This window comes from Littorina saxatilis, linkage group LG7 (genome assembly GCF_037325665.1).
Source record: "Littorina saxatilis isolate snail1 linkage group LG7, US_GU_Lsax_2.0, whole genome shotgun sequence".
Lineage (NCBI taxonomy): Eukaryota > Metazoa > Mollusca > Gastropoda > Littorinimorpha > Littorinidae > Littorina > Littorina saxatilis.
Genome location: NC_090251.1, coordinates 45,195,530 through 45,220,500, shown reverse-complemented (window position 1 = coordinate 45,220,500; position 24,971 = coordinate 45,195,530). Strand labels below are relative to the sequence as shown.

Sequence of the window (24,971 nt, the reverse complement as noted above, 5' to 3'; positions counted from 1 at the left end):
AGATTTATTCAACAAAAAAGAAAACGTGTGTGGTTGTTGATGACAAGAAACTGATAAACATAAACCTCATGTGTGAATGGCCTTTTTTAATGTAATGAAAGGATTCTAATGCACACTGCCCAACTTAGATTCATTATAACTTTAGCGTATTACAACACAGATGGATGTGTTTGTCTGTGTATAGCTGCCGAAATGGTGGGGTAAAAACGATCACAAACGTAAAAACCCACCGTGCAAAAAACATGTGTATGTGGGAGTTTCAGCACACGAGCGCAGAAGAAGAAAAAATAAATTCCCCTTAGACCCTGTGTGGTTGGCAAAATATTAATCAACATTTTTTATGTGGGTTGTAATAATTTATGGTCAAAGTGATATTTTTTTTCTCAAGTAGAGGTTAAGTTTAATGTCTCTATAATTTTAAAATGGGAGAATTTGTGTTTAAAACCCAAAATTCTAAAAAAGTTATCAAAATATATGTTTTGTATATATCTGTTATGTGCATTTGTTTCTTTTTTCTGTCCTTTTTTTGGTCATATTTTTTTTTAACTTAAAAAACATTTCTGGCCGTGGCATAAGAAAGGTGGGTTGGGGGTGGGAGAAGAAAATTAAGATTGATATAAAGTGGAAACCCCCCTTTTAAGACCTCCAAAAATATGAGAAAATTGGTTCTTAGGCCCCCCCCCCCCCCCCCCAAAAAAAATTAGTCTGTTTACTGTAACATAGGCCCAAAAAATAGGGTCGGTAGGTCAGGATTTTTTTTTTCTTCCAAAAAATCATATTTTTAAGTTATTTTGCCAAAAAACAAAGATTTTTTTTTTCCTCCCCCAAATGCCCCAAGAAAGTCTAGGGTCGCGCAAAAAAATAGGGTCGGTCGGGATACCGTAAACAGACTTTTTTTTTTTTTTTGCCTTAAAGAGAGTGTACGGTGACAAGCAGATTTGCAGATGTTATTAGAAAATCTAGACGACTTGGGTCTTAAATCAAAGGGAGGGGCTGGATCTTAAAGGGGAGGCTCTTAAAGGGGATGTTCCACTGGACCGGGCTTGATAAAGTAATACAGTGTTCTAGATGGTCGAACGTGAAGCAAAGACCTGTACGTGTACATGTAGATATTGCGTCACCCGTGACTCACTTTTTTCTCCAATGTTCCAAATGCATACGTCGTTTTGCTCCCACCAAGACTGCAGATCTTGGCAAACGCGTGACCTTAAAATGAGATTTGATGACTTTACCCGTACACGTTCCCGTACACGTCTTGAAAAGTGCTGATCTAGATCTTGCTAATATTGCATCACAGACAGGAGTAGCTGCGATCAAACGGAGATTATCATTGCCCAACACATCTTGCTTTCCTCCCCTTTGTGACGTGAACTTGTGATGTCTTACTTCCCTTTGGTTTGTTTCTTCATCGTTGGTGAGATGGCCATGACATGTATTGGGCTGTGTGTGTATGGTGTTTGATTTGGTGATCACATCTTAAAGAGACCATTAAGAACGTGTTCTTACTCACCGTGCAGCTGGTTATTTAGTTTAAAAGTAAAAATGGAATTTGTTCCATTGTATGGCATAATAACCCTGCTTTTTTTTTTTTCTGTGTAAACTGTTTAGTCTAATTTCATGCATTAACTTTATGAAAATTAGCAAAAGTCAGTGTTTACATCCTGGCAGACAAAAAGATAGTTCAATAAAACATTTGGATATAGTTTGTCTTTGGTGTTAGATATTACTTTTTGTTAAAAAAAAAAAAAGTAGCAAGTTGAATACTGGTAAGCATAAAATCCTGTACTTTAAAAACAAATTTGGTGCCTGAAAAAGAAATGGCCCAGGTCTGGTTATTTAGTTTGAAAGGAAAAAATGGTCTGTTTTGAGTTTTTAAGATGTATTCTCTTGTTTGTGGATTAAGATATTTCCCCTTTCCTTGAGGAGTCAGGGATTTTCTCTAACAATTGTTTAAATAAACTGCTTCTGGTTAGTGTGCATGGATGTTTTCTCTCTTGTTCATAGTTTCTTCACCTCAACACAGATTATTCATTCGTTTGACCTTCTGTCATCCAGCCATTCAAGCATTGATCAGCCTTTCAGTTTTACTTGAATCAAATCTTTTTCTGTAAAAAAAAAAATACTGTAAAAAAAAAAACCCACCCAGTTCTTTGAATTTCTATAATCTCATGCATCCACCCTTCGTCTCTCCTTCATTACATTCGCCAATTTTTCCATTTTTTTTGCATTTCATCTTTTCTCATCCATTTATGTATGTGGTCTGAATGCATTTTCAAAGTTATTTGCATGCATGCAGCATTGTATAATTATCAGCTTTTTTTTTTTTTTTATGTGCCACTGGCATAGAGGTTTTTTTTCCCCATTGATTATTGTTTAAAGTTGTTACCTTACTTACAACATGTGAATAACTAATTTAGTACAGCTGGCTTGTGCAAGAAATACAACTTTACCAATATAGAAGGATCAGAATTCACGTACAAGCTAGCAATTAAAGCTGACTGTCAACGTCTGTGTTTACCTCCATTTTAAGACTACTTCTGTTTAAAGATGTCATTTTCTCAGCTTTCTAATCGTAGGGTTTCCACTGCAGTAGTTTTTCGTTACCTATACTTTGGCCCATTCATTAATGTCTTGACTGAGATTTGCATTCAAACAAGTTATTTGAACAACTTAATCTTTAACATCATTCCCTTTAAAACTTTATTCTTACATTAAGACATCACAATTCCCTTGATGCAGTTGTCAATATAGTCAATGTTTGTACAGATTTTAGTCAAGCAGTATGTAAGAAATGTTAAGTCCTTTGTACTGGAAACTTGCATTCTCCCAGTAAGGTAATATATTGTACTACGTTGCAAGCCCCTGGAGCAATTTTTTGATTAGTGCTTTTGTGAACAAGAAACAATTAACAAGTGGCTCTATCCCATCTCCCCCCCCTTTCCCCGTCGCGATATAACCTTCGTGGTTGAAAACAACGTTAAACACCAAATAAAGAAAGAAAGAAAGTTGTTCCCAATTAGTTCTCATTCTTCATTTCCAACACCTTCAAATATAATTGAGTGGTCCATTTATAACATCACACCTTTTTTTCTAATCACATTTAAGATCATTACTTTTCCACACATCTCGTTAGATATTCTGTTAGAGGTAGTGTCCTTGTACTCAGATGTGACACAATCTGGTGCAAAATGTGATCTAATATGTCAATGAAATTATTACTCACTGTTCTTTTTAATATTCTAATTTTAATGTACATTATACCCATATTAGGCATGGTACATCTCTGTGAATTCGGGTAAATTCGGCATAACTGCTTCAAGAGAAGGCCAGAAAATACAGTGGAACCCCCCTTTTAAGACCTCCAAAACTCTGAGAAAATCGGGTCTTAAAAAGGAGGGAGTCTTAAAATGGGGGTCAATTTACAGATTTTAGGAACAGAAAGTCAGAAAACAAGGTCTTAAAAGGATGGGAGTCTAAAATGTTGGGGTCCTGAAGGGGGACTATAGTGTTCAAAATCAGACATTTTAGGAACAAACTCTTTTAGCTTAGTACCATACATTGCCTGCCATTTACAGTCCAGCAAAACCAGTTTGGTTGAAATTCCCTCTTACGTCAGAGAAAGGTATCCAGGGCTGAGGTGCATGAGAAAGTTGCCACCCAAACGGGAGCCTCCCGCAGTGTTGGATTGGTTGAAACTGAGATTTGTTGTGATTCTAACCAATCAGAACCCGCGTTTGTTCTCTCCCGTTTGGGTGGCACCCACTTTCGGTTCGTGCACCCCAGCCCTTTTGATAAGTCAGGTCAGTCTCAAGAACATGCCCTGGCGTTTACAGCTCCGATCAACCTTTCAATACTCTGGATACTATCCCTTGATGTGCGTGTGTGTCATCCAATTATCCTATCCAAGTCTCCCACTGCGCGCCCTATAAAAAGCCCGAGCAATAGTCGTATCTACTTGGTCAGTCTGCACCCACCAGGGGGAATTTCAAAACCTCCTCCCCTCATAAGTTCTAACCTTGAACCTGTCATTTTTCTTGATAACAAGCCACAGTGGAAGATTATTTCGTGCACTGCCACAGCACAGCGACTGGTTAGACTGAACAGCTCGGGCTTTTCATAGCGGCACTCTGAGACTTGGGTAGGACGGATGCATAGCAGACACACACGCACATTAATAGGGGATAGTACCCAGGGTAGTTAAAGATGTATCAGAGCTGCATCGTGTCCCCTCTTTCTTTCAAAAGCCAATTAATGTTTTTTTATTAGTACTCTTCAGCTTTAATCAAAAGTTGCCAGTGATGTTGCAGGTGACCCTTGGTGACTTTTATCTCAATCAAATCAAATCAAATCAAATCAGCTTTATTGTCTCAATCTGAGAAATTACATTGGTGGCGCATAAACATGAAGACAAGCGGACAACTAAAACATAACATTAAAATAAATAAATATTAAAATAAATGTACGATTCTTATATAATCAACAGTCTCTGAACAGGACACTGGAACTTCTGTTTAGAGTATGGGTCCTTGGGTTAGTGCAGTTAAGTAACCAGCAACTCAGCCAGCAATGCCAGATTAAGATGCGGCTTTAGGAATTCAAAGTAGTACTATCTAGAAATAGAATGGTTGGGGGCTTAAAGGGTTAAATGGAGAGCTGGCTGCCCTTTATTAAACCTCATTTTTGACCCTTCAAGTTTGTAATGTCTACTTCATACCAGCCTGCAAGTTAGGGTTGAACCAGCTGCACTTTCTCTCTTTTGAGGGTTTGGGTTTATGTATATTTTAGCCCATGATGTCAGGGGGTTAATCATGACGGTTGTTTTGTTAAGGTGAAGAGTTTTAAAGTACTTAAGAAGAGCTAATAGATTCTATTTATGGTGTAAGGTAACGCTTACAAAATATATAGCAACTTGGCATGTACCAGTTGCAAATACACCACCATTAAGAACTGTTTACAATATTTTTCTGATTAAGTTAAGATTGGTAAATGTTTGTGTATTTATTCTAAATTACTTACCAATTATGTTCATAGTTTTTGAAGCATAACTCTTCTGGAGTATTCAGCTTAGGATCTGGGCCAGTATGCAAGTGTCGGGGATAGAGACTTTAGTCTGGAATAAACTGTACCCTGAATGGAGTTTTTCCCGGACTTAGTCTCTAAACTCGACTCCTGCATATTGGCCCTGAGTACATGTATCATAAAGAATGGTTCCATGATTTTTAAGACATTTGTTTAATTTGTTTTGTTTATTGTAAAAGCTGATTTAAATAAGTAATGGTAAAGAGACCAAAAAGCAATGTACTCACGTTAAAATGACAGGGGAAGCCAACAATAACACAGTTAAAAAGCGGCAGTTTTGAGGTCCGTAGACCAAACAAAATGTGGGGGGGGGATGAATGGGAACGAAAGAGGAGACTCACGTACCCGTGCGGACACACACACACACACACATTGTGTTATTGTTGGCTTCCCTTCGAGTAGCTTACCTTGCTTCTCTGTCTTTGTCATTTGTTGGTTTGTGCAGTGCAGTTGTTTTGTCAGTTATTCTCCTCTTTATCTGTTCTATCGTCTTTCTTCTTCTTTTTTGTGTGTGTACTTTTGTGTTTTTGTGCCTGAAGAAGACCCTTAGGTCGAAACGTCGCTGTTATTCGTTCCGTGTTCGTCATTTTAACGTGAGTACATTGCTTTTTGGTCTCTTTATTGTTCCCTCTCACGTGCAGTCGCCATTGTTTGATACTTAAGTAATGGTATTTACGGTGTTTTTCACTGTGTCTGTGTTTGACATATGAACTGAAGAGATTTTAAAAAATGGTAGGAATTTTACAAATTGCAGGTGTAGAAACACAGTGACTTATTAATGTTAAAAAATCATTACAAGAGGATCTGAAATCATTTTATTAAAAGGAAATTGAACTTGAAAACTTTTGTTTCTGTAGTACATGTACCTACATTTTACTAATGGTTATCTTATGCAGCCAGGATTTTAAACTGTTATACAGAAGTTACAATATGTTAATCAATTCATTTTGTACTATATAAAAATAATTGACAGCTCCACTTAACTGTGACTCCCTACCCCATCAACCCTGACCAATTTCTTCATAGACTATTAAATAATTAAATGAATTTTAAAGGGGAAAAAAGGTTGACAAAAGACATGTTATTGCAACAACCAACAAAAGTGTTGATAAAATGAAGTTATGACTATTTGTTAACATTTTTGTTCCACTATTTATCATCTGTCTTATTATTTATTGTTGAAGTTGGTTTTCTTGTTGTGAAGGGAGAGACTAAAAGTCTATCCTTTGAAATTTGAACACCCCCCCTTGAAAAAATGCATTTTTGCACCAGAGATGTCTTGTTGCCATTGCAGATTCCAAAACCAAGCAAGTGATTCAGCACAAATTCAAATCCAGTATGGTGAGTACTGTTTCGCACTTTTGTAAGAATTTGTTGTAATTATTTATGTAGCTGTGATTGGCAATTAAAGGTACTGAACTTGTCAAATCCAGGTGCACGGAGCCCCTGGGGCTTTTAGTCATACCTCAGGCAGCTATCCGTTAGAAGAACTACCAAGTTTCATTGACTTGCACCCAAAGAGTCAAGAACTACGATTTTTTTACAAATTAATTTCGTACTCGGACCCGGCTGGTCTTGGCCTATTTTTGGATCTAAATTTAGATCAGGTGATCACCACATCATGCACAAAAAGACACGTCACTAGCAAACTATGTCAGACGTCATCATGAGTTTGTGTAAAACAAAATGGAGGCCGGAATCACTCAGTTGAATCGAACTCCGACCAAACACCACGTAATAACTAGGTTCATTTATGCACTCGCGTGAACAAGAAACTGTCGACTCGAGCTTCACAGATGTCGTCGTTGGGTAGTTTTGGGTTTGTTTTACTACCATAGGAGGATTTTTGAACTGTAAATGCACTCGGCTGCAACAAAAACGCAAAACGAAGGCTGTGAGCTGCACTGTGCCTTTAAGGTTCCTGTTTAATGCAGGATTTAGAATATACTGGCATTTATTCATGATTAATATAAATTTCATGTGGAATATTCAACAAAAGGTAATCAGGTTCAGTGAAGACTCTTGGATATTGTGAATTTCATCTAGCATTAATTAAGAATTTATTGTTGTGGATGACAAATGTAAGGTAGTGTGTCTTTCTTCAAATGACGCTAGTTGGGATGTTAGTACATGTAGAGTTAAAGCTACTTCTTAGTTAACCCTTACACTGGTGCAATTCTGTAACACATGTTACATAGCCACTGGTGAATTAACAGAGAGAAAAATAACAAAAAACGGTCATATAGGTTTTCGCATCCATGGGAGGTAATCGGAACCGACCAAACAGACTGAGCCAGTAGCGCGACATATGTCGTGACAACCAGGTGACAGTATACGTAAAGTAGCGCGACATATGTCGCGACAACCAGCCTAAGGGTTAATACATATGTCTTACGAATCAAAGGTGTTTTAAAAAAAATCTGTGACAGCATGGTTCTGCATTTTAATTAATTTTTAGTCAAAACACACCCGTCGCGATATAACCTTCGTGGTTGAAAACGACGTTAAACACCAAATAAAGAAAGTCAAGACACATCTTAGATCTAAATTCAAATATTGAATACATATTTGTCAGAATAAGATTGTACGCATTACTCCATATTTTAATGAAACATTTATGAGAGGGTTACCAAGACTCAAGATGACAGGTTCATATACAATGATCTGGTCCTTGTTTTCTTCATTTTGTTTTTATCATGTCATTTGTTTTGTTTTTTGTATTCTCCGGTTGCGTGTCTTTCTCTGTTTTCTAGTTGTTAACTAGAAGTAACTATGGGTACATGTATTATTTCACGGATGCAGCAGTACCATTCGCAAATATGTGTACACTTATTAAAACTAGAGAAAATATGTCTTAAAAGTTGGACAGATATAATTGTAAATTCCATATGCAGCTCGCGAGATCACTTCTGGTTTCTTTTTGCCAAGATTTTATTCTCTGTTTGACATTCACAACTTGGACTTTTTGTGTGTTTTGTTCAGCCAAGCTGAGTTATCTGCTTACTTCACATTTTTAGCAGTATATCCTTGATTTAAAGATTGTTTATTTGGTAGAAAAATTCTGCACAAAACCCTTGGCTTGTTTTTGGTCCATCTTCCCTGCTTTTATTTTCCAGCCAGATTTGCCACTTGCTTTTAGCCTTGTCTTGGATTGCCCCTAGTTTAGCATAAGATATGCAGTTTTGAGTTCTGAATCATTTTGGTTCATACTGTATGTACATACCATTAAACTGATTTGTGTCAGTACTGACACTGCATTTGCAGTAGAGGTCGGGGTTTTACAAGTGAATTCTTGCAAAAATTTCAGGCACAAACTTGTCATTTACAGTGAACCCTTTTTTTAAACTTTATATTTTGTCATTTTTTTTTGTTCATGATGTCAGTAAATTTATCTCAATTTTAAGACTCTCCCTCCCTTTTACATCCTGATTTTCACAGATTTCTTAAGGCCTTAAATGGGGAGGGGGGAGGGGAGGGGGGAGGTGGAGGGTAAAATCCACTGTGTCACTGATGAGTTGGGGCATGTAGGGAGAGGTATATAAGTAATACTGGACTAAGGAAATTCTTGATATACTTGCACATGCATGTTCTACAGCACACAGGCTTAGGCTCGATTTTCAAGAATCATTGACAGACTGTCTATATACTTATAATTGTTGCATGTCTGTGAATTGTTTGTCCCTGCAGTTTTCTTTTTTAATGATTCAGTTTTTATTATCTTTACTCTTCTTCTTTGTTCATGGGCTTAGACTCCCACGTTCACTCATGTTTTTAGCACGAGTGGATTTGTACGTGAATGACCGTTTTTACCCCGCCATTCAGGCAGCGGATGCCGATTTCGGGGGAGGCATGCTGGGTATTTTCGTGTTTCTATAACCCACCGAACTCTGACATGGATTACAGGATCTTTTCCGTGCGCACTTGGTCTTGTGCTTGCGTGTACACACGAAGGGGGTTAAGTCACTAGCAGGTCTGCACATAAGTTGACCTGGGAGATCGGCAAAATCTGCACTCTTAACCCACCAGGCGGCAGCGACCGGGATTCGAACTCACGACCTCCTGATTAGGAGGCCGACGTCTTACCACCACGCCACTGGCACTGCACCCGTCTATCTTCACTCCTATCTCTGCCCTTCTCTGCATTGCATGAGAGGAGAAAGTTCAGTTGCTTTGAGTCAGTATGACAAAGGTTTTCAAGAGTATTATACAACATATATAAACTGAGGTCTCTGGAAAATAAAAGTATATGTATGTTAATATTTCAGATGTTGTTTGCACTTGTACGTTTTTAAGTTTGAATTTGCTGTACATGTATGTTTGAAAGATTATGTTCATTTATGCACCAGACCTTTGTCCCTCTTCCTGTAAACTGTTCATGCAAATGTGTGTGCCCTTGTTTTGTCCACAGTGTTTTTAATATTATTTGCAGCGTATTTGTGTAATTGTTACTTGTTACTTGTTCTGTTCAAAGCTTGGTGTGTGATTTTGTTGTTTCAAAGCCACATTAAGCTTCGTTGTCTGTGATGGTTTCAACGTCATCCTATTAACTTGGCGGTTATGGCTTGATGGCTGTCCTTGTTTGGTTGTTCCGACCAATTTCCGTTTGTTGTGGTGATGTATTCTGTGGCTTATTGTGGACTGTTTTTGTTTCTCTCTCTCTCTCCTGGCAGGCTAACGAAGCAGCAGTAATGTTCCACAGAATCGTTAGTGTTCAGTGGGCCAAACCAGGCGACGGCAGCAAAAGTAAATACACTGTGTATCCCTCCCTTCGTTTTCACTCATTCAGTTACGACTTCATTCTGCCATTTCAGCCTGTGCTAGTTGTGTTGTCGGTGGTTCATTTTCCTACACTTTGTGCCTTTTAAGTTTTGATTGCTATTGCTGAATTACTAAAGGGACTGTCACCTTAGCCTTGGTAGGGAAATGTATTCAGCGGACAGAGCTATAACTAGAACGTGTTTTTAATAGCTTTGGCTTTTTGCATTGAAACGGAGCTTATTCAATAATCTGCATATTATCCAGTTGTTAAATTTGGAGCATATAGGAGCCATTTAGTCTGCTTATGAAAAGAAAACCCAAATCTGAGCAGAGAAACCTTGTTATTAGAATCATTGTCTCATGAAGAATTAAATGCGTCATGATGGTTAGATTGTTGCAACAGGTTTTTTTTATATCTGAAACTTAAATTTTTGAAGAAAGTTGTGTTTTTGAGACCCTGCAGTAAAGGCGATCTGGAATTATGTTAGCGAATTAATATAGAAGCTTTTGAATATGAAATTAAATTAAAAGTCAATTGAAGCCAAATTTTGAATAAAGTAAGAATACTAGGTCATACAAAAGAGATAGTTGGTGACCAGGCCTTGTAATGTGTGCTAAACTTTCTTTTGTGAAGTGTGTGATTCCCTTAGACGTGTTTGGATTTTCTTTTGATGCTTCTAAAACTGAAAGCTTTTACTTAAACAGGCTGCTTTCCGTAGAACTTAACACACAGTTGCATCCATCCTGTGTTGAGTGTGAGAGATCCGTCGATGCTTATTACAAAAGGCAGGAAGGTAGATTTAGATCTGTTCGTATGAGCCTGAAAAGTTCCAAACAGGAACAAAATGATGTTCATACACAGCTGTGGTGACGTTAGCAAGAGTACTGCATGGCAGAATGGCATTGAATGGCTTGTACTTGATGTGGCAATTGTTATGTCAGATAGGCAAATTGTGAAAGAGGTCTTGCTGTATTTTTCTCGCATAAAAACAAGAAGAGAAGAGAAGCAGTTCAGTAGGTGATACATCTTGTGCAATGCTGTCCTGTCCGAGACTTAACACTTTCTACCCCACCTATGTTGACCATTTTTTTTTAGCCGAGACAAGCTGTGCTGCAGCAGGTCACTCAGAATTGTAACTGTGAAGTAACAGTGTATCAACACGCTGGAATGCAGGTGTTAGATGGACGTTACAGGAAGTGACTGAAGCTAACAGTCTGAGCGGATATATTCGGACCTGGTCAGATAGAGCCATATGAGTGGGTACGGATATATCCATACCTGGGAGACAATGACTTAACTAACAACTAGCAATAACAATGCGCACAGCTTAAGTGTCCAAGACTAGCTGTATTGCGATAATTTCAGAGCGTGGCAGATATTTTAGTTCTAAGTTATGCGAATCTGTTGTTGCTAAGAATGAAGCACAAAATAGTGCACAAAATGTAGTCTTTTTTGATCACCAGAGGTGTCAGAGTCGTTCTCTGAATAATGGGTGTAGCAATGTATTTCACCACCACATTTAACAGTGATTTTGACCACACGGAAGTTAGGATAATATTCTTCGTAGTCTGCAGCCATCTTGTTCTGCGTTTCACACTAATGGTTTCTATAGAAGTGCTTTTGAAACAGCTCACCTAACCAACTTTCCTTCTAAATATTAACATCAGGTTTGGGACAAGACAACTCATTCTGGCGCAGTGCACATTAAACTCTGTAATGTGTTTCACTCTCAACAGGTCACGGCAAAATTCGTATCAAATGAAATATGGCAACTGAACACTACAGCGCTTTCTGTACATTGTTGTGTGCTCTTTTAATTTTGTTCCATCTAATGTGGAAGAACAAACGCTTTTGTGTTGATGGTTGAAACTGTTGTGTGTTTTGGCTTTATGTGTGACTGCCTGTGTGCTTATGTTTTAATGACTTTATTTGTATGCAGTAAAATTGAATACATGTATAGGTAACGGTTTATTTATTCCCTCTAATTCTGTATTTGTCACAATCTTTTTTTGAGAACAAATTTCATTAAAAGGATTAAAAAAACATTTAAAAAACTGCCCTACATAGTCATGCTCTGCAGTACGGTATTAGAACATTGGAAGTGTTTTATTCCATGGAAAATATAATAGACAACGCCGCTTAACTCGAACTCGCTTAACTCGATTTTCCGGATACGTCGAAGTGAACCATTGGTCCCGGCCAGCAGCCTTCTTGTTATCACTAAAATTCCTTCACTTACCTCGACTTTGGATAGCTCGATTTTCTGCTTAACTCGATCTCATGCCCAGGTCCCACCTTATTTTCATCACATCGGTTAGCTCGATCTCCCACTTTTTTATCTCCATATGACGTCAAACGAGAAGTGACGCACAAATGTAAACGTCATAAGATTATGTCGCAAACAAAACATGGAAAATGTGACCCGATCCACTTCCTCCGAAAACGGCGTATGGCTGCCTAAATGGCGGGGTAAAAAACGGTCATACACGTAAAATTCCACTCGTGCAAAAAACACGAGTGTACGTGGGAGTTTCAGCCCACGAACGCAGAAGAAGAAGAAGTGACCCGATCCACCACGAAATGAGTCGCACGTCACCTCGCGTGGTTCTGCGCTAGGCTTAAGGGTCACCTTAGTCACAGGCTTATAACTCAAACAGTTTTCACTCTTTTTTAAAACGGTTTTCACCACTGGATTGAGCATAAAAAACTCTTTAGGAAAATGTAAAAATATGAAAATCATGCAAAGGTGACATGCGACTCATTCCGTGGTGGAGGGTCACAAATAGTTCTCAGAGGGAGAGATGGATGGATTGTTTAATTGTATAACCAGTGAATTGGTTTTTACAATGGTAAAACAAAAGAAAATGTACAAAAGCAGCATTTCACGTAATCAAATCAAAAGTATATACATGATATTACACTGACTTGATCGTTGATCGTAACAATTTTTGACAGATGCCTGCTAATAAAGTCAGCATACAAGCACATACAAACACACACACACACACACACAAACCGTCACACACACAAACACACACACACACACATGCCGCACGTAAATACGTACATATAAATATATACACCATAGCAAGCAGATTTGCACACATCATCAAAAAAGCCCCAAGAGCCTGCTGAGAGCTGTCCTGTAGATAGACTACGCTGCTTACCTCGATTTTTCGGATACGTCGAAGTGAACCATTGGTCCCGGCCACCAGCCTTCTTTATATCACTAAAAATCCTTCACTTACCTCGACTTCGGATAGCTCGAAGTCTTCCTTTGAAAAATCGAGCTATCCGACGTGTTGGATAACACGAACTTCGCATACCTCAAACTCTTTGGGGGGGGGGGGGGGGGGGCCCGACGAGATCGAGTTAAGTGGCGTTGTCTGTACCACAAGAGAAGACAAACTCTATTCATTTGATGATAATTTCAAAACACTAACTCATACTGCTTCAACTGATTGTGGAAAATGTGTCCCAGAGCTAATTGCATGAAGCTTCTGCATAGTGGTATTTTGGTTTTATGGTTTTGTTTTCAGGAGATATAGTAGAGAAGTAAAACACCAAGCAAAAGGAATCGGCTACTGGTTAAAAATATAATCTGCATTGAGCTTTTCTGTGCTTGCCAGCTTTCATTTGCAAACGCTTGTTTGGAATGTTGAAGCAATTGAAGTGTACATATAGCTTGCTTTGTAGTTCACAGTTTGCCTGTAATGCCTTTGATTTTGTGATGCACTAATTAATTCTTCTTTTGCAGCTTCTGGCTTCTTTGGCACTTTTACTGCTTTTGTGTTTCACATTTTGTTGAAATATTTGGTTTAATGTTCACTTAAACTTTCACTTAATTCACCCCCCTTTCTTTTCTCTTGTTTTTCCACTATGATTTTGATGTATAGTTAACATTATATAAGAGGTGAACATTACTTGTTTTATTTTGTTATCAAGTCTATGTCTCATTGTTCCCTCTTTTTTTATGACAACTAGGTTACCTTATTTCTGTTGTTTTTCGTCTTTTGACAGGTTTTACTTTAAATTTAATTTTAGCAGGAACTGAATAATAGAAATAGGAGAGTGACAGGAACATGCTTTACTGCTTATCAGCTGGGACTGTAGTTGCTCCTGCTGTTGTTGTGTATGTGCCATTTACAGCTGACAACATGATTGTAACGAATCTTTCACCTTCGTCAAAATAATGTTAGCAATAATATGTGTCTAGACTGATAGCGCTCTGTGAGCTGACATAGCAATTTCAGTATGAAAAAGATGAAAGCGAACTACATGCAGCCACACTCTTCAATTGTAATAAGGGAGAGAAGAAAGAAAAAGTGAAAGTGTTCAAAATCACTGATGTTGAATCTAACAGTTGAGATTTGTCATTTGTCTGAACAGGCTGACCAGATATGCTACGCAGTACTGTGTCTCTTCTCCTACATCGCCGCTGGTATGGAGCAACGCAAGCAGTCATGACAACGCAGTCACATGACCAGGGATGACTTGGCCACATAGTGCAGTACTTTGATACAGCATGACCTGTTCCACATTGTGAACAGGGAAACAGACGCTGGGGAACAAAGAAGGATGATCACCCAAACGACCCAGACTACAGCAGTTCTCACAAGTGCTTGTTCCGTTTGCGTCACAACCCCGGTCATCCCATCCCTGACCTTCATCTCGCCTGAAGGTCACGATGTAGCACAGATCGTGTTCATCTGGGCAGAGTTTTCAGTCATCTTCAGCGGTCTTCCGTCTCCCATGTTGAATTTGGTCAAAACCATTTTTGACCGGTTGGGATGATGATCAGCCATCAAGGTCATCTGGCTGCAACCTTGACCTCACTACAGGTGAAGGTCTTTTGCCTGCCTGCCTGCGTTGGATTCCTCTCAGTTGGCATTTCCTGTATACCTCTGCTCTCTAATTAACACCATTGTTTTTGATTTTGATTCAGCATTTCCCCATATCGAAACAGGAGTTATTGTTTTCTGAGACCTTAAGTGCTAATTTGGATCTTGCTCACACAGTGGACATCAGGGCAGGTGGACCGGGAAAAGCATGGATACAGAGATGAAGCTAGAGCCAGGATATATTAGGATGATATATAATAATATATTAGGATGATATCAGAAACAAATTTAGTGGATTAGCTGCTGTCAGATGTGTTAGTTTGTGCAGGAAGTGGTAGCTCATTCCTTGGATATATTTGCTGATTGAAATTTACAAGCATGGTCTGTCGGAAGTCGAATATGGCTGCAATTAACGCATGTCAGACCAGACATTTTGAAGGGGGGAGAGGGGGGAGGGGGGGATAGGGTAAGGTTGAAGAGTTCTCTGACAGCATCTGGCATGGCTAGTTAAAAAGTGTTTCCAGAGGGGAGGTAGCATGCTTCAAGGTTTTCCTGGTCCGTCCTGCCCTGTACTGTTACACATAGATGAATTCTATAAACTGAAAGATACCATGGTGCTTTTCATTCCATTTGTTTGATTGCAAATACCTATATATGAATATATCAATGAATGGTATTTTTCTGCATGATCAGAAAAAAACATAATACGTTGTAAATGGGTCTTCCATAACCATGTCTTGTTACTCAGAAAGATGTGTCATTCTAAGTATATATCTTTCAGCTGTGGCGCACCGTTCGGTGAAGTGGGTGTGATGTTGCTTTCATGCATTGCATTGGTCGTTCTGTGAAGAAAAATGTACAGCAAAAACTCCCAGAGCTAAGATATACTATTTATTTATTTACTGCTGATGAAATGAATCTTATTTACACTTATTTACCTAAAATTCTATTCTTATAATGTCAAGACTTGATTTGCAACCGAAAAATCTTGGCATTAGTCCAGTGGTGTTTTTGGTTTGTTGAGGTATGCTTTGTCTTTGAAATTCAATGGTGTGTGGGAGAGAAACAGAGAGAGAGTGTGTATGTGTGTGTGCGTGCATGTGTGCGTGCTTGCATGTGTGTGTGTGTGTCGGTGTGCACACAGCGTGCATGTTAAGCTTTAGCTTGAGTGACTAGTCAATGGGGAATGTGTGCAACGTGTGTGTATATGTGTGATCCACTGTTACTGGTACAGTCTCTGCGTTTGCATTTGTGGAGCTTCTGTGGTTTCCTGCCATTGTTCCAGTCAAGTGGATGCATTACCTTGCTTCTTGTCAGCCATTCTGGATTTGAAAACTCTGCTACACACTTGATTGAACTGAATCTTTGCAATCTCTCACTCCTTGCTTGTGATACTAATGTTACAAGTGCGTCAGTAATGGTGATACTGTTTCCATGGCAATCAGTATTTGTCCCGCTCTTCACTCTCTACAAAGACACTTTGGGACAGAGTAGCGATGCTGCACCGTCGGCATGATCGTGTGTGTTGAGCGGACAAAGACAGTGTTTAATATGCAGTTTTTTACCCTGTCGATCATCCCCTCTTGGTGTAGTGTCACTGTGTGCAGAAGCAGTACCTTGTGTGTTGTTGGCGCCTCGCGCTTCTCCCTTCTGTTGATGACCCACTTTGTACAGTTTTGTAGAGGAACTATAGCAGCGTGTGTAGTTTTGGAGGTAGTTCAGTGCAGGTGTTACCACTACCAAGAGCAAATTGCTTTGGAGTTACAGTATGTTATTGTGTTGCGGTACATGTAAAGCCAAATAAAAAATATATGTTGGTTTAGGGTAACCCGACTGACCCTATTTTGTCTCGCCGGCCCTAAAACATTTTTATCGTTTCTCAAAACAAAACAAAACTGTTGGCACATTTTGTGAACCATACCGAGACTAAGGGAAGTAACCTCCTTTAAAATCGACTACATTTTTAAAAAGCCAACCTACCGACCCTATTTGTTTGGTCACGTTACCAACATGTATTTTTGTTTGGCCTTAGTGAAATAGGTACAGCCATTCAAAATTCCCTCCCAGCTTTTGAGGTTTGGTAGGATTATAAATGTTATGCTTTGACTGATGCTTCCGTTTGACTCGTTATAATTACGCATAGATTTGACATGGGTGAAAGTTACATGTTTTGCAGTAGTACTGAACCTCCAGAGTAGAATCTCCGCATCCTTTTTAATTGTGACATGTATACAGTGTGGCACGTGCAGTTTCCCATCTCCCCCCCTTTCCGCGTCGCGATATTTCCTTCTAGGTTGAAAACGACATCAAACACCAAATAAAGAAAGAACGTGCAATTTGAATAACAATTCAGTGGACATGTTACAAGTCACATACAGAAGATGGACAATCAGCGTATTATCAACCACCCAATAGCTATGTGTGAACTGAATAAAACAGTGTTTCATCCACTTGCATGTCTGTCTTGGCCACACACACACAACTTTAAGTTTGCAATCTGCTATTTTCATTATTTGTGAAATTTGTTTGACATAATTTAAAATATATCTGCTTTACTCTGTTATAAATCTCTTTTTTTCTTCATTTCTGTGCAATGAATCGTGCGTATATAAACCTGATTTTACCTTGGGTAGCATTATTATTGCAATACCTTTGATAAGCACGTCCTTCAACCCGGGTTGGGGCTTTTAAGAAATAATACCTCTGGTACACCTTTAATTCTTTTTTTATTTCTTATTTTAACTACTTGTGTTTCTCCAGTAATTTCCTATGTCAGTCAAGAACTAAACAAAATATGTGAACCACTTGAAGTAAATATTGTAAGCATTCTGAAGGCAATGTGTCAAAATGGCACTGATCTAGTCATAATCAATTTGAAAAAAACACTTTACATCTCGTTATCATTCTTTGTTTTATTTTTGTTGCTTTTATTTCAAAAAGCCAGGATAGTGTGACTGGTACATTTGAATGTAGCAAAAGAAGTAGCATAATGAAGATCCAATGTTTCACATGGTCAGTTTTAAAGAACTGTTCAGGATTTTTGCAGTTTGTTGTTAGGGTGCATATATACATTGTATACTGATTGTAGTTTATTATGCTTAGATCTCTGTTATCGTCTTGTTTGCAAGAACCCTACACACTAGCCTTATTTGATAATAAGTGAGTCCGGGTAGGTTTACTTAGATGTGATATGCTGGCGGAGTGTGCGTAAAATGAGAAAGTGTGTGAAGGTCACATTATTGTGAAGGATGAGTTCGTTTCGCTCACTGTTTTTCTCTTGGTTGTGATGATCGATGACTCGTGTACAGGTTTTGTTGTTATGAAGGAAAGGCTGGTCACATTGCTTTTGAGTACACATACTGCGCCAGTTTGTTTTTCAGCAATTCATGCTTTGTTGCCAATTTTATTAAAACAAAATTAAATGAGATAGGATCAGCTAGGTCTTAAAGGAGATGGAATGCTTTAAGCTTCAACTAGGTAATCAGCAATCGCCTTATGATCCCTCACAATTGTTCTTCAAATGAAATCAGAGAAAAACTCAACCCTGGTGGGCCCACTGATAGAGGAAACTTTCGTAAAGATAGAGGCTTGTTTTGGGGGAGACATCAATATTTAGTGCAAATATTCATCTGAGACTGTACAAGTTTTTGCCTTGCATTAATCTCTGTGTGAAGACTGGGCATAACACAGCCAGAGTAATTTACAAGTATTTACTAACCTTCCTCAGCTGTGGGTAGTAAAGGGAACATCGCAACATGGGTTTATTGGTAACAAATATCATGTTAGCGCTATAGCACGATAAGTAAAAAAGTTCACAGATCATTATGAAATCATTTGAGGTAAAATTCCAAAGAGTGTTTGGGTGTGTACAAACTGTGTTACTTTTTCAGGATTACCTCTTCACCACTACACACTTTATTTTAGTAGATGAGTTGTATAGATGCTTAGCTGTGTACATTGTTTTACTCTAGACGTCATTTTTTTCTTCTTTTTTTTCTGCATGCAGTGGATCTTTACTTTTCCTCCGCTCATGCTTCATAATCCTGTAGCTCGTGACTGGTATCATTGTTATCATGCCTGGTTTTTTTTTGTTAGAATCTAATGCCTTATGTCCATGGATTTTAATCTGTTAACGAACTGTAATTTAAGGATGTGACATCGATTCGTTAATGTTGCGGTTTAGTTTGGTGTTATCAGTTCAGGAGAATCAGTTCATGGTGCAGTTTACTAGCATAGATGGCACCATACGTTTCTTTTTGTGTGTGTATAGAGACTTCTGCTGCATACTTTACTGAGTTGGGCAAAATTAGCACTGCTAGAAAGGACAAGTCTTGTTTAGTGACTGTACTGTAATGCCAATCTAAATGTATCAATGTTATCTACATCAGTACAACAATTACAGCTAACCCTGCAAGGAGTAGGAGTGCTGCACTTCCATATGTTTTGTTCTGGGTGTACCAGAGTCTTGATGTGATGAACAGCAGAGTGAGGTTTGCCTGGCATACTCTTTACAAACATGATAGACTTAGGGTAAGTCTGATTAGGCAAAATCATGATCAGGTTAACCGTTAATTGCCTTTGAAAAAAGAGAGCTCAGTCCTTCCATTTGATAAAACCCAAGGGCAGTTTAAGAAAGTAATGATTCTCTTATTAAATTTATTGCTCTAGCCGGATTCAATTTCTGGAATAAACGCTTAGCTTGCTTTACTAGTGAATATTATCTTCTATTAGACAGCTCTGACATACACACAAAAATCAAGTTCCTTGTTCAGCACAGTAAGCAAAAACGAAGAAAAATCAGTTGTCTTTATTTGAATCACTTATGAGAGGCCGTTAAAAATGAAATCGTTGATGCATTTTTGTTTTTGAGCACCGGAAAATGTTTACACAAACTTGGTGGCATGCCGATACAAAATCATTCTTGAATGATCTGCGTCAAGTCATGTTGGGCTGTTGAGTCATCCTAAGCTTAGTTATCTGGGTGGAAGAAGTCTACTGTGCTATTGTTTAAAACATGAAGTTAATTGGTATAACTCCTGTTTGCAATTAAATTCAAGACAAGTACAGGTCATTTAGAGAAAATGCCCTTCTCCCGGTAAAGTTGTTATTGTTTATGTTCATGTGCGGCTTATGCATTAGGCCTATGTTCGTTTGTTTATTTGTCCTCATTAAGTACAAATGTAAACGGATTTGGGATCAGTTGATAGCTCAGCAATATATCTGTTTTGGAGAGGATATGTAGGCATGCAGTCATGTAAACACTGGAGTGTGTCTTTCTAATAATAAAACTTTACAAACATTTGCAGAGAATTGTGTGTGTGTGTGACAGTGTCTGTGTGTGTGTGTGTGTGTGTGAACCCGCTAAACATCAACTCTTTTGAGAAAATCTACAGGGTTATGTAAAATTGTTTAACCTGTACGCTGCCAGTGAATATTTTTATACCTGTATTACATGAATTGACAACTTATAATGTGCCCTTGATGTATTAAATGAATACACTGCACACGCACACATTGTTATTCGTGGACATTTTCACAAGGTTTGTGTATTGCAACATTACATCAAAGTACACAACATAACACGTTTAAAACATTAAAAATGCCATACATGTGCACCAAAAATACTTTCAATAAACTTTGCAAATTCCGGGAGCTAATTATCTGAACCGAATCGAGGCTAAAAAACACATAACAGAGTCAACTTTTGATAATTCACATCAAGATAACAAAAATTACTGAAATTCTCTCTCTCTCACTCCATCACTCTCACCCTCTCTCTCTCACTCTCTTGCTTACCTCCTCTCTCTCTCACATCACATTCCAGGGTCTACGGGTTTATTGGTGCATGAAATTTATATAATTATGTTAGTTTTTTAACAGTGGATATAGATTTTAAACAATCTCACATAATTCGGATATACATTTTTTTTCAGGCTTTCTTGTATGTGAATGAAGCACATTAATTTTGGTAGTATGGCAAGTTTCAAAGCCCTAGCTTCAAAAACATGCCAGATAACCTCAATGACGAATTCATATTTTTGACCTCAACAAGACCTCGCTGTGACCTTGACGCTTGACTTTCAATTTATCCTACATACGTGAGAGAAACCACTCATTAGATAACAATATCGTTCAAACCACACGTGTGTATATCATGTGAATGAGATCGTGTCGAACAAGTCCGGCAGGGACCTGTTTTTCCACTGCTTATGATGCCAAAGTCACCGAGACAAACGTCATTGTGGAGAAAAAAAATTGTGTTCGCTAATTCCCCTGGATGAATTTTTAGAACTAACAGCCGGTGTGACGTTTTCATCTTTCGCCGTGTTGATATTTCGCTTCTCGGCCTCGTTGATCTACGGTATAAACTATACACAGCTACAGTTTCAGGAGTGACGTTTCTTTGCTTTGACCTAAGAGATTGCAGAGGATTTGGAAGAGATCGAGGTTCCAAAAGAAGCGTCTTTAATTTGATCGCCTCCACTGCGGGACGTTTTGAGTAAAATACACGTCAGTACAGCATGTAAGATAAACAGAATACTACATGGCTTGCTGTGTCGTACCAGCTCTCTTCTACACACTCGTTGCTTTTTCAAATAATAAACAGCTCGCTTTCGCTCGCAGTTCAATATTTATAATTTTTAAAAACCTCGTGTAAATCTGGTACAACACAGCAAACCATGTAGTATTATGTCGTCTGCATCGAACAACTCAGTTGGTTTGTGAGGCTGACAGCGTCGAGAAATGAAGATTTTGCACAATGAAGAGAATTCCTAATCACTGCGGCACTCGCTTTCTGTATCGTTATCCGTACGTGGTGCAAGATCGTTTCTTTTTACTTTACACCAGGTTCACCGTATTCTTTCACGAGATGTGAACGAAAGCGAATCAGACTGAAACTTCGCGCCACGCAAACTCGCTGTGTCACTGAAGAGGGCAACCTTGGAATTGGTGACTTAAAATGATCGGCAATTAGCCTTGACTCCCGTAAGTGCCCCACTAAACAAGTATCTCGGGATTCCCAATGCAAATTAAAAATAGAAAATAGTGTAATCTCTATTGACGAAATGACAATTTTCCAAAGATTTTGAACCAGACGTGACCCCGCGCTATATATGACCTTGAAATTTGACAAATTAACCTGGAGATCCCTACTTTGTTTTTAAATTTCATCAACATTCTGAAAGTATGTAAACTTAGCTTAAGTGTAATGTATCTAGCTTTAAAACGTGACGTGTAAGACAACGACAATTTTCCAGTTTGGAAAGCAACGTTAACCTTACTGTGACCTTGGAATTTGATGAGGTTCAATGCGACTTGCGCCACACAGTTTCTTGTGGATGTGCGTTGGTTCGTACAAACCTAAAAATGCTTGGACACGTTGCTTTGGCAACATACGAGTGTGACAACGCACATAAAGTACAGTGGCCAAGTTCACCTTACCTTGGGACAAAATATTTAGTGAACTGTCGAATGGCACATGCCTATTTCGTGTCAGGGATAAGCCAAAACCAGTATCGGTCATCGTGTAGCTGATGCTGCGGCAAGGGCGGATCAATTCACTTTGGAGGGGGGGTTACAAAATGACTGCGAAGATACAAGTTGACGGCGCCGAAGGCGCCTAAGCCTCTAGGGGGGTCCGGGGGCATGCTCCCCCGGAAATTTTTTTTATCCAAAGAAGCAAAATAGAGCTATCTGGTGCATCCTGAGCCAATAAATTACCTCTTTTTTTGGGGGGGGGGTGGGGGGGTTACGTAACCCGTGTAACCCCCCCCCAGATCCGCCCTTGCTGCGGGTATCGGGAAACTGGGGGAGGACTACATTGGGGAGGTTTTTTCTGTATACGGCAAGGATTGTGTTCATCGAAAAACACAAGAGTCGGTATATGACGCGCTTCTTGAAGAAATAACTCTGTATCCAGAAACAGACGGCATTGACATTCTAATAGACGCGCGTCATGCAACCCAGAAAAACTCCAGGTACAGTGACATAGTCTGCATCGGCGCACAGTCTCACAAAGTGCTGAGAGTGGAGACCGTCTCCAGAGAGGACGACCCTTGTGCCCAGAGACACGAACTGTTAGGGACAAAGCGTCTCTACCATTACCTGGAGCAACAGGAAGGGGGCAGCGTACACATTCGCGTACACTGTCATGACAGGAACGGGAGTGTCAACAAGTGGCTGAGAGAGACGAGGCATGAAACAGAGACGACAAACGACACCTGGCACGCCGCAAAAAACATTGCCAAGGAGGTCCGTACTGTGTGTTGTGGTTCTCGCTGCATGCAGGGTAAAACCTGGCACCCACACCTGAGTGACAAGGCTGCTAGCATCAAAACGCATGTGTACTGGAGCATGAAAAACTGTGAGGAAAATCCCGAAACACTGCAGCACAGCATGATGAATGTCATTAAACATTACAAAAACAACCACGAGCACTGCCATCCAACCTCCAGATGCAAAACAGACCCAGCTTATAGTAGTAGTAGTAGTAGTAGTATGTAGGGGGCGGCTATATTTGTCAGATACTTTGCATGCCTAAATCCCTATTCTTTCAATGCTTTCAATCAAAGTCGTAAAAAAGGTTAAGAAATTTTGGAGAATTGTCCAAGAAGTTTTTGAAGGCGTCTACTGTGGGTGCGAATTTTATGTTAGCGGGTAGTGCATTCCAATTGTTAGCAACTCTATGAGAAAACGAAAACTTGCGCTTGTTAGTCTTGCAGTGTTGAAGAAAGATTTTTCCCTGGCTGTTTCTGGTGTTGTCGGCTGTCTGCTTGAATGTGAATATTTTGTGCATGTCAATATCATCCAATGTCATTTATAATTCTATATGTTTGTATTAGGTCACCCCTTGTCCTCCTTCCCTTCAGAGAGTGGAGGTCTAAGTATTTGAGTCTGTCCGCGTAAGACTTATCACGGCACTCCTTTAGAATTTTAGTTGCTCGACGCTGCACCCTCTCAATTGTCTGAGACTGTCTCTTGAGGAATGGGCTCCACACCACATTTGCATATTCCACCAGTGGTCTCACAAAGGCTTTGTATAGCTTTAAGAAGGTGTCCTTGTCAAGAAATGAGAAGGTTCGTTTGATAATGCCAATCCTCTGATTAGCTTTTGACACAACTCCTCGAATATGCGGGTCGAATGACAAATTGCTGTCGAAAACAACACCGATGTCCTTTTCCTCATCACATTCATTTATTTTTTCAATAGCATCATTGACAGTCATCACGTAGTCATATTTGGGATTCTTTTTACCAGAATGCAGAACATTGCACTTTGAAACATTAAAAAATAATTTCCATTTATTTGTCCAATCCTGAAGTAAGTGTATGTCTTTTTGCATGACTGAACTGTTTGTTGCTTTATTGTACAGCTTTGTATCATCTGCAAATATCTTCACTATACCACTAACCACATCTGGTAAATCATTTATAAACACTGTAAATAGAACCGGCCCCAAAACGCTGCCCTGTGGAATTCCGCTATGAACCTTCAAAAACAATCATCACAGACCCAACCGCAGAACAACTGTTGAGACAAGCACTACATCGAACAATCATCTACAAAAATCCCACAGATTTCATTCACTGCATGGACACATATTTTGTAGAGTCATTCAACAACATCATGCTCCAGTACCATGACAAAAGAACAGACGGCAGCCTGGCATATGACGCGTATCGGATGCGCACCAACATCGCGACGCTTGACTGGAACGAAAACATCAACGCCAGAACAGTCACCTCGCAGCGAGACAGTGTTGATGCAAGGAATCCTCGACGTGTCAGTGCCAGGCGGAATTTGAGAAGGAAAAATTTCGCCTTCTGGACAGAACTGTGGCAGGAGTACGCATCGCAGGTCTTGGCATAGTAAGGTAGGACATTACACACTTTCTCCTTCCATCTGGCCTGTTCGTGTTTACATCGCGTGCCACGCGTTGTGCTATTTTTGCTAAGCCCCGCCCCTTTTTCTGTTGCATTATGGGAGAGGCCGGATTGGCCGTGACGTGTTTAAACCTTGGTAGTGTGCCAAGTTTCAAAGCCGTAGCTTCAAGAATATGCGAGAAAACCTCAATGACAAATATATGTGCGTACCCTGCTGTAACCTTGACTTTTTCAACCAGCCTTTAATCGTGTGTGGAGGACATCATACAATATTGCTATTTCATATGTTACGTAGATTTCCATTGGTCAATTGGGCAAAACTGAGCTCATTGCAAAAGTGATATTGACGACATTTCCGTCGATATCAGTTTTGATATCAACGATCTCTTTACTGATTGCTTCCCCAC

At 39.3% G+C, this 24,971-nt stretch overlaps 2 protein-coding genes across 11 annotated transcripts in view; both read left to right on the top strand.

The window, feature by feature from the left end:
* Nucleotides 1–19,980, top strand: part of LOC138971606 (MAP kinase-activating death domain protein-like) — a 100,996-nt gene extending 81,016 nt beyond the window's left edge. For 6 of the 10 annotated variants that reach the window (XM_070344370.1, XM_070344367.1, XM_070344368.1 and 3 more), the window contains 4 exons: nucleotides 6,374–6,420; nucleotides 9,750–9,822; nucleotides 13,378–13,425; nucleotides 14,228–19,980. In XM_070344370.1, the coding sequence (XP_070200471.1) occupies nucleotides 6,374–6,420; nucleotides 9,750–9,822; nucleotides 13,378–13,397 (140 nt within the window). In that variant the 3' untranslated portion in view covers nucleotides 13,398–13,425; nucleotides 14,228–19,980. The remainder of the gene's footprint in view (nucleotides 1–6,373; nucleotides 6,421–9,749; nucleotides 9,823–13,377; nucleotides 13,426–14,227) is intronic. The other 4 variants (XM_070344374.1, XM_070344373.1, XM_070344366.1 and 1 more) reach the window with 2 other exon arrangements.
* Nucleotides 19,196–24,689, top strand: LOC138970217 (uncharacterized). The gene is made up of 3 exons (XM_070342714.1): nucleotides 19,196–19,209; nucleotides 22,458–23,149; nucleotides 24,159–24,689. The coding sequence occupies exons 1-3, from the start codon at nucleotides 19,196–19,198 to the stop codon at nucleotides 24,548–24,550; spliced, it is 1,098 nt and encodes a 365-aa protein (XP_070198815.1). The 3' UTR covers nucleotides 24,551–24,689.
* Nucleotides 24,690–24,971: the final 282 nt, after the last annotated feature.

Excerpts from the sequence above, each read along its gene's own strand:
- LOC138970217 (XM_070342714.1), top strand. Across the intron at positions 23,150-24,158 it reads CTCCAGATGCAAAACAGACC|TCCGCTATGAACCTTCAAAA; the intron begins CAGCTTATAGTA and ends GCCCTGTGGAAT.